Here is a 9903-nt window from a genome sequence, read left to right on the forward strand (position 1 = left end):
CTGCAGCTACAACAGGATCTGTCCTCGTGAACCATTTGTAAAATACTAAAGCTCCTCTGGCACACTTGTAAATAGCCTGTAGATCATTGTACACAGAACAAAATTACTAATTTCAAAAACACATTTAAGAAGACATTGTCACAACTAAGAAAGGTCAGACCAAATGTATAATATACTGAAATACTTTATTTCTTCAATCTAAAAAATACAATTCAAAATTCAATGATTAACATTTGCAATATCTACTTAAATTGTACATATAAACATTAACACCAAAACTACACTGTTGTATAGAATTATTTTTTATTTAGAAATCATTCTTAAAATTCATGTCACTCATACACGGACCAGGTCTACATCTTTATTATATACATCAAGACCTTTCAATGGACAAAATACATTGTACATTTACAAATGGTTCTAAAAAACAGTAGTGTCAATTGTGCCATTTGAAAGGGAGGATTTCAGGAACTAGGTTAATCTAACTCGCCTATCAGTGTTCATGCTTCAGCCCATGACTTCCCAGAGTCCTTGAAGTGTGAACCCCTCCTTCAATTTTTCAACTGCAATTCCCAGCTCCTCAGAAAACATAGGTTCCCGGTCTTGTTGCTTATTGCCATCAGCAAAGTAAGCCTTAAAAGCAAACAAATAGAAATCAGTTATCACAATGGCATTAATTAGGAGGTTAAGTGTTTAAGCCATCTTACAAAGTACACCTCAGTCTGTATAAACATGATAGCACTAGGCAACACCAAAGTCATGTTTGCAGTATGTTGTGTAACATGATTTTAGCAACCTGCTATTTTCAGATTGTGAAAACAAATCAGACTCCCAAAGGGAGTTGACAGTTTGGATAAGCACACTCACAGTGAAAGCATCAGTCTGCTCATCGGGCTCAATTTCCACATCATCGGGGGGCTGGTCCACTGTCAGCTCCTCCAGTGGCTGAGGCTGGAATCATTGTTGGGAGAAAGAATACTTCTTGTTGAAACATGGCAAAGCCATTCCACATCGCACTGCATTAATTGTGATATTTTCATCAATGTGTGGTCACTTGTATAATATAGGAGTACCTTTTCCTCCATCTCATAGTCCACTCCAAAGATGGGGTTGGCAGAGTAGACTTTGTGCAGCGAGTTGATCTCTTTAACTGCATCTTGAAGCTTATCCATTGGGTCGATCTTAAATCCAAGCACATATCCTCCAGTCTACAAACAAAGACGACGTATGTACTCAGGAGTATGTCAATGGCATGCAAGAGACAAGTTCTTCGCTCTGTATTTTATGTCATGTTTTAAAGCTGATACTACAGCACATATATTCTACATATCCTATTAAATGACTAGTTCAATATGTAATTCTATGGTACACAATAAGTCAAATACTAGATCGGATACATCTCAAATGATCACAATTACCTGATGAAAGCTTTCTATCACCAAAGCCAGACCAAACTTTGAGTCTCTTACTCTGATGGAACTCTTTGGGAAAGAAAGTGACAATAATGATCACAATTACCTGCTGAGAGCTTTCTATCACCAAAGCTAGGCCAAACTTTGAGTCTCTTATTCTGATGGAACGCTACGGGGAAGAGAGGTGACAATAAGGAAAATAGACGATCACTTTCAATACCCTAAAAGGCGTTGTCAATTTGTTAGGCTGGACATGACAGCAGATTTGTTTTATTACTTCTTTATGTTTTACGCCACTTACAATTTGAAGATAGGGAATGCTGACGTTGAAGCTCTCGTTCATATTGGCATGCCACACGATCCGAACATTGGTGATGAAAAAGGTCCCTAGATTACCCTACAAATATACAATTCAGAACAGAACATTTTATTGAAAGAGCGTGAAACACGTTTTTATTTGAAATACTTCCTGAAGGATTAGCTAGTTGATGTGTACCTGGTCACTGGATAAATTCCACACCCCGTTGATTTTGTCATACACTTCCTCTCGAGGCAAAAGCCTCAATTGTTTATTTTGAATAAGAGCTCCTCTCAGCTTCAGGTCACGGTACATTTTAGAGGTCTCATAAGCCCTGGAGCAGAGGGATATGGACAATTAGTTGACGAGACATTCAATTCAACTCAGCAGTGACTTGACTGAATCCTATCTCATAACATAATCTGGAAAAGTGTAACAACTTCCACAAGGGTCATTTCTTGTTTTCTATGTATAAATACCTGTGAACAGCAATGACAGATGTAAATAGTCTCGGACTCCCTGGAACCACATTGGTGAAAATGAACTCAAATCTTGTATTGTTAGACTTTGTCAAGATATACAGTGCTTCAGTCTGGCCTCTCAATTTCTGAAAGAGAACAGTCTTAGTATAAATGGTGACATCTAGGCAAATCTAACCATAAAGTAAATTGATAGACAGTCCAATACAGTATACGTACAGAGTTAGCTGTCCTTGTTGTGATGTTAATAATGGAATTGTATCCAACAGCTATGAAACAAAGAAGATGAATGTCACTCAATTTTCAATAAATCTGTGACTTGCTAAAGTGCCAAAATTCAGCATTTTGACATCCCTCTGCACACAGTGCACCCTCTGCAACTGCTATGAAGATTTTAACCCACTTAACCTCAACATCTCTCAAAGTTTTCACCATCACTGTAATGCCCTAGTTATTTTTGTTGCCTTGACATAGTCATTTCTGAAGATTATTATTGATTTAAAGTGATTCATTTACATCGGTCTCTCATTTTCATTAAGGTCAACCCTGATACGCAACATGAACTCTCGTTTTAATATGGTGAAACCATTCCTTAAAAAATATATTTTCCTAAAGAAACATTGGACATCTACAGTTGAAGTTGGAAGTTTACATACACCTTAGCCAAATACATTTAAACTCAGTTTTTCACAATTCCTGAAATTTAATCGTAGTAAAATTTCCCTGTCTTAGGTCAGTTAGGATCACCACTTTATTTTAAGAATGTGAAATGTTAGAATATGAGTAGAGATGATGATTTATTTCAGCTTTTATTTCTTTCATCACATTCCCAGTGGGTCAGAAGTTTACATACACTCAATTAGTATTTGGTAGCATTGCCTTTAAATTGTTCAACTTGGGTCAAACGTAGCCTTCCACAAGCTTCGCACAATAAATTGGGAGAATTTTGTCCCATTCGTCCTGACAGAGCTGGTGTAACCGAGTCAGGCTTGTAGGCCTCCTTGCTCGCACACACTTTTTCAGTTCTGACCGCAAATTTTCTATAGGATTAAGATCAGGCCTTTGTGATGGCCACTCTAATACCTTGACATTGCTGTCCTTAAGCCATTTTGACACAACTTTGGAAGTATGCTTGGGGTCATTGTCCATTTGGAAGACCTATTTGCGACCAAGCTTTAACTTGACTGATGTCTTGAGATGTTGCTTCAATATATCAAAATATTTTCCTGCCTCATGATGCCATCTATTTTGTGAAGTGCACCAGTCCCTCCTGCAGCAAAGCACTCCCACAACATGATGCTGCCATCCCTGTGCTTCATGGTTGGGATGGTGTTCTTCAGCTTGCAAGCACCCCCCTTTTTCCTCCAAACATAATGATGGTCATTATGACCAAACAGTTCTATTTTTGTTTCATCAGACCCGAGGACATTTCTCCAAAAACCGCAAACCGAAGTGCAGATGCAAAGTCTGGCTTTATTTTAATGGTGGTTTTGGAGCAGTGTCTTCTTCCTTGCTGAGCGGACTTTTAGTTTATGTCGATATAGGACTCGTTTTTACTGTGGATATAGATACTTTTGTACCTGTTTCCTCCAGCATCTTCATAAGGTCCTTTGTTGTTGTTCTGGGATTGATTTGCACTTTTCGCACCAAAGTACGTTCATCTCTAGGAGACAGAACACATCTCCTTCCTGAGCAGTATGACAGCTGCGTGGTCCCATGGTGTTTATACTTGCGTAGTATTGTTTGTACAGATGAACGTGGTACCTTCAGGCGTTTGGAAATTGCGCCCACGGATGAATGAGACTTGTGAAGGTCTACACATTTTTTTTCTGAGGTTTTGGCACACCTCCAATTGACTCAAATTCTGTCAATTAGCCTATCAAAAGCTTCTAAAGCCATGACATCATTATCTGTAATTTTCCAAGGTGTTTAAAGGCACAGTCAATTTAGTGTATGTAAACTTCTGACCCACTGGAATTGTGATACAGTGAATTATAAGTGAAATAATCTGTGTAAACAATCGTTGTAAAAATTACTTGTGTCATGCACAAAGTAGATGTTCTAACCGACTTGCCAAAACTATAGCTTGTTAACAAGAAATTTGTGGGGTAGTTGAAAAGCGAGTTTTAATGACTCCAATCTAAGTGTATGTCAGTCAGGAAAGCCAAAGGTTAGCTTTATCAAACAGACATTTGCATCCTGTAGCTCTAACTCCAAAAAGTTTTGGGACATCGTAAAGTCCATGGAGAACAAGAGCACCTCCTCCCAGCTGCCCACTGCACTGAGGCTAAGTAACACTGTCAACACCAATAAATCCACGATAATCGAGAATTTCAATAAGCATTTCTCTACGGCTGGCCATGCTTTCCTCCTGGCTACCCCAACCCCGGCCAACAACAGCTCTGCACCCCCCGCAGCTACTTGCCCGAGCCTCCCCAGCTTCTCCTTCACCCATATCCAGATAGCAGATGTTCTGAAAGAGCTGCAAAACCTAGACCAGTACAAATCAGCTGAGCTAGACAATCTAGACCCTCTCTTTCTAAACATGATCCGCCGCCATTGTTGCAACTCCTATTACCAGTCTGTTCAACCTCTCTTTCGTATCGTCTGAGATCCCCAGAGATTGGAAAGCTGCCGCGGTCATCCCCCTCTTCAAAGGGTGTGACACTGTAGACCCAAACTGTTATAGACCTATATCCATCCTGCCCTGCCTTTCTAAAGTCTTCGAAAGCCAAGTTAACAAACAGATCACTGACCATTTCAAATCCCACCGTACCTTCTCCGCTGTTCAATCCGGTTTCCAAGCTGGTCACAGATGCACCTCAGCCACGCTCAAGGTACTAAATTATATCATAACCGCCATCAATAAAAGATTGTACTGTGCAGCCATCTTCATCGACCTGGCCAAGGCTTTCGACTCTGTCAATCACCGTATTCTTATCAGCAGATTCAACAGCCATGGTTTCTCAAATGACTGCCTCGCCTGGTTCACCAACTACTTCTCAGACAGAGTTCAGTGTGTCAAATCGGAGGGCCTGTTGTCCGGACCTCTGGCAGTCTCTATGGGGGTACCACAGGGTAAATTCTCGGGCCGACTCTTTTCTCTGTACATATCAACGAAGTCGCTCTTGCTGCGAGTGATTCCCTGATACACCTCTACGCAGACCACACCATTCTGTATACATCTGGCCCTTCTTTGGACACTGTCACACCCTGACCATAGTTTACTTTGTATATTTCTATGTTTTGGTTGGTCAGGGTGTGATCTGAGTGGGCATTCTATGTTACATGTCTAGTTTGTCCAGTTCTATGTTCGGCCTGATATGGTTCTCAATCAGAGGCAGGTGTTCGTCATTGTCTCTGATTGGGAACCATATTTAGGTTGCCTGGGTTTCACTGTGTGTTTGTGGGTGATTGTTCCTGTCTATGTGTTTTCACCAGATAGGCTGTTTAGGTTTTCGTTACGTTCATTACGTTCTTTATTTTGTAGTGTTTGTGTTGATTCGTGTTTTTCGTTTGTTTATTAAAACATGGATCGCAATCGACACGCTGCATTTTGGTCCGATCCTTGTTCTACCTCTTCATCAGAGGAGGAGATAGAAGAAAACCGTTACAGACACTGTGTTAACAAACCTCCAAACGAGTTTCAATGCCATACAACACTCCTTCCATGGCCTCCAACTGCTCTTAAACGCTAGCAAAACTAAATGCATACTTTTCAACCGTTCGCTGCCCGCACCCGCCCGCCCAACTAGCCTCACTACTCTGGACGGTTCAAATACCTAGGTGTCTGGCTAGACTGTAAACTCTCCTTCCAGACTCACATTAAACATCTCCAATCCAAAATTAAATCTAGAATCAGCTTTCTATTTCGCAACAAAGCCTACTTCACCCTCGCCGCCAAACATACCCGAGTAAAAAGGACTATCCTACAGATCCTCGAATTCGGCGATGTCATTTACAAAATAGCCTCCAACACTCTACTCAGCAAACTGGATGCAGTCTATCACAGTGCCATCTGTTTTGTCACCAAAGCCCCATATACCACCCACCACTGCGACCTGTATGCTCTAGCTGGCTGGCCCTTGCTACGTATTAGTCACCAGACCCACTGGCTCCAGGTCATCTATAAGTCTTTGCTAGGTAAAGCTCCGCCTTATCTCATTCACTGATCACGATAACAACACCCACCCGTAGCACGTGCTCCAGCAGGTATATCTCACTGGTCATCCCCAAAGCCAACACCTCCTTTGGTCACCTTTCCTTCCAGTTCTCTGCTGCCAATGACTGTAACGAATTGCAAAAATCGCTGAAGCTGGAGACTTATATTTCCTTCACTAACTTTAAACATCAGCTATCTGAGCAGCTAACCAATCACTGCAGCTGTAGATAGCCCATCTGTAAATACCCCTCTAATCTACCTACCTCATCCCCTTATTGTTTTTATTTACTTTTCTGCTCTTTTGCACACCAGTATTTCTACTTGTACATCATCATCTGCACATCTATCACCCCAGTGTTAATTTGCTAAATTGTAATTACTTCGCTACTATGGCCTATTTATTGCCTTACCTCCTCCATTTGCACACACTGTATATATACTAAAATATATATATATATATATATATGTATATGTGTGTAACTCTGCATTATTGTTTATGTCGCACTGTTTTGCTTTATCAAGGCCAGGTCGCAGTTGTAAATAAGAACTTGTTCTCAACTAGCCTACCTGGTTAAATAAAGGTGAAATCATTTTTATTTTTTTAAATGTAAACTTCCGACTTCAACTGTAATAGTCAAATCATATTGTAAAAGAAGGTTAGCTGGTTCTACTCTTTTTGTCTATTTTCTGGTGGAATATGAGTGGGTCGGGCATAACACGTCAACCCTGTTACCCATAGATAGACAGGCTAGAAATGTTTTAACAATAAAGCATGTTTTGTTAAGGTTGCATTAAATTGCCACTCCGTTGCACCCAACAAGCTTCCATTCCACCTGTCAGAAGGGGATTTATGTCTCATTTAAGAAGAAATCCTCTATGATCAACCCTGTTACTTTATTTGGCACTTCCTAAAGTAATTGTATTTAAAACTTGAGATTACCAAGTTAAACTTCTCAAAAGGCATAGAATCTTTGTGGACCACTGTAGTACCATCATAATCCAAAAGCAGGCTAAATTAATTGAGATGAGAATAATTAATGTTTTCCTTTTGCAGTGTGGTTGCTCCTCTAGCCATGTCAAGGAAAGATATATACATGTACATAGCTAGCTAGGTCTAGGTGTACTCACACAAATTGACTCTTGGCAGAGCCAAAGAATGCCAGATGATCCTCAGATTTGTTACCAGGAGCCTCCCTGCAAGTAAGGAGTAAGCATTGTATAATTGGTGCAAACGCCCATAACCACATGGTTGCTGGTTCAAGTCCCACATTATCTGGCTGTTTACCTCTCCCCCTCAATCGCTACATTGGTGTCAGTAGTGGGATAGACATGCTACATTTACTTTACCTCGATCCCCATTGTTTCCTTTGGTGTCTTCAATGGAATCAAGGCAGTCTATCAAGACCTCGCCAGGTCGCGTTTTCATTTGCCTGTAAATAAAAACAGTTGTAGCTAGTCAGTGTTTTCCTATGTAAACCAGATTAATTCTAGCCAGTAGCTGCTTTTAGTAACGTGAGTGTATTAACATATACTAGCGTTGCTCCCATTGTATATGGCTGCACAAAAACAGTCAGCGGGAAGCCAGAAGTTAAATAACATTCAATTTCAACTTATTGTGCCAGTGGGCAGGACGGTTGGTAATTATGACGAGGGTAATTAGAGACAAAATATCTAAAGGAACGTATTTTTAAACAGACTTCCCAAACGTTATAGATCCACTTCCTCTCTGCTTCCCTCATCAAAATAAAAGTTATTTCTGTTATTTTTATTTTACTCAGTTAAGAACAAATTGTTATTTACAATGACAGCCTAGGAACAGTGGGTTAACTGCCTTGTTCAGGGGCAGAACAACACATTTTTACCTTGTCGGCTCAGGGATTCGATCTAGCAAACCTATCGCCCCATGTGCATTATGTGGACAAAAAAAGGAATCATTTGTGGGGGACTTTTATTTTGACATGAGGTAAGCAGAGAGGGAGTGGGTCTACAACACATTTGGGGAGTATGTTTAATAATACTAAAGATCCTCTATTATATTAAGATATTAGCATGACTGCTCTAACAATGGAAATGCATGTCCTCAATGATGGAAGCCAGGCAGGAAGAGGCGAGATCAGGTGGGACCATTGAAGTCAATGAGAGAGCAGATACACGTGTGAACAACAGGCCATAAATATTGATAAGAGGACTCATCTTTGTATCTCCATTTTCTTCTTCCTCATTGGCTGATTGCTTCCAACTCAGGAATCCCCACCCAGTTCATTATTTTAAAATGGTGGAAGCCCTCAATAGCAATGTCCATGCTAAAACGGGTTATATCCACGAGGAGTCCTCTATCTTCCAACATTCTAACAGGCACAACTCCAATATAAAATAATTTAGTGTTTTTTTGCCGAAATGGCACGTGCACCCACTTATATCAGTCCATTCCTAACAACGTAACCATTATGAAGGTATAAATGATCAAATAAGCCTCATGTAGCAAATTTGCAATTACATTTTTTGTTGACCAAATTCGACAGTCTCTCAATGACCTCCCATACACAAATTCCTCGCTTCGTGGGCTTATTTTTCATGGACAGATTTTGGGCCGAGTAAAAACTGTTGCTTCGCCTCTTCCTATATGATAACAATTTCCTTGAGATATTTTGTCTCAAATCCCCCCGTCATCATAACTAACTGTCCTGCCCACCGGCACAGTAAATGTACATTTCATTTAACTTCAGGCTTCCCGTGGACTATTTTTGTGCAGGCCAATAAAATAGGAATACACGCTAGTGTATGTAAATACAACAGCGTTGAAAAGCAGAAATCTAGCCAGCTATCAAACGGCTACGGCTAGGTCCCCCTTTGCTTTGCACTCTGCTGCATATCTTTATGCTAACTTAGCATTGCCGGTGAGCAATTAAATAACTTACTGTGCGGTTATATCGAATCTAACATCTCTATCCTCCCAGAGAACATCCAACATAGACGCCATGATATTAGAACAACAGGTAGCTAATGTATTTAAATCATTATTACTAATCTTCTCCAGGCAAGATGGCCAGCCAACGATTACGCGTTCCCATTCCCTGTTGCCCTGGCAACATTACTACGGTAAGCACAAGGGACATAATAGAAAAGCAAACCGCGTTTCTTCTTGGTAGACAGTTCACCTTGCTTATAATAATGGTGTTCAAGGTCAACGTGTGTCATCAGCACTACAAACACACTACAAACACAGAATGCAAATTCTGGCAACATTGCCTGTTCATCTGACAGTGAATTAATAAAGAAATAAAGAAACAAACACCACATTCAATGTTAGAATAAAAACAAATACAAAACAGTATCATTGAAACCAGTCAATTACAAATGTGGTGATTCATTTAAAAGTTAGCTTTTTCATCAACAGTGATGTGCAATTTCCAACCAACTCGTTTTCCAAAATACTTTGTCAGAAAAATGCATAGTTGTATACCAGAGGCAGTCAGTGCCGTTTATGATGAGGGAGGACACATTTCTAGCACAGCATGTTGGATGACTGTCATTCATATTCCATTCACCCAG

The 9903-nt window shown here is 40.2% G+C and overlaps 1 protein-coding gene across 5 annotated transcripts; it reads right to left on the bottom strand.

The window, feature by feature from the left end:
* Positions 1–284: 284 nt before the first annotated feature.
* On the bottom strand, positions 285–9449 carry bbs5 (Bardet-Biedl syndrome 5). 5 transcript variants are annotated; one of them, XM_021579070.2, is made up of 11 exons: positions 9270–9449; positions 7699–7781; positions 7480–7545; positions 2409–2458; positions 2190–2317; positions 1909–2044; positions 1714–1809; positions 1419–1481; positions 1074–1208; positions 868–951; positions 285–633 (listed from the first exon to the last, which is right to left on the bottom strand). In XM_021579070.2, exons 1-11 carry the CDS (start codon positions 9329–9331, stop codon positions 508–510), a joined length of 1029 nt encoding a protein of 342 aa, XP_021434745.1. In that variant the 5' UTR covers positions 9332–9449; the 3' UTR covers positions 285–507. The 5 variants fall into 5 exon arrangements, with proteins under 5 accessions (XP_021434745.1, XP_021434744.1, XP_021434746.1 ...); XM_021579069.2 differs by lacking the exon at positions 1419–1481 and adding an exon at positions 1519–1581 and having other exon boundaries at positions 9270–9447; XM_021579071.2 differs by lacking the exon at positions 1419–1481 and adding an exon at positions 1519–1581 and having other exon boundaries at positions 9376–9435.
* Between the last annotated feature and the right edge of the window lie 454 nt (positions 9450–9903).

The sequence above is a fragment of the Oncorhynchus mykiss genome, chromosome 22, assembly GCF_013265735.2.
Source record: "Oncorhynchus mykiss isolate Arlee chromosome 22, USDA_OmykA_1.1, whole genome shotgun sequence".
Taxonomy (NCBI): Eukaryota; Metazoa; Chordata; class Actinopteri; order Salmoniformes; family Salmonidae; genus Oncorhynchus; species Oncorhynchus mykiss.

Excerpts from the sequence above, each read along its gene's own strand:
- bbs5 (XM_021579070.2), bottom strand. The coding sequence starts at position 9,331 with ATGGCGTCTATGTTGGATGTTCTCTGGGAGGATAGAGATGTTAGATTC. Across the intron at positions 1,810-1,908 it reads GGAATTTATCCAGTGACCAG|GGTAATCTAGGGACCTTTTT; the intron begins GTACACATCAAC and ends GTATATTTGTAG. Across the intron at positions 952-1,073 it reads ACTATGAGATGGAGGAAAAG|CCTCAGCCACTGGAGGAGCT; the intron begins GTACTCCTATAT and ends CAATGATTCCAG.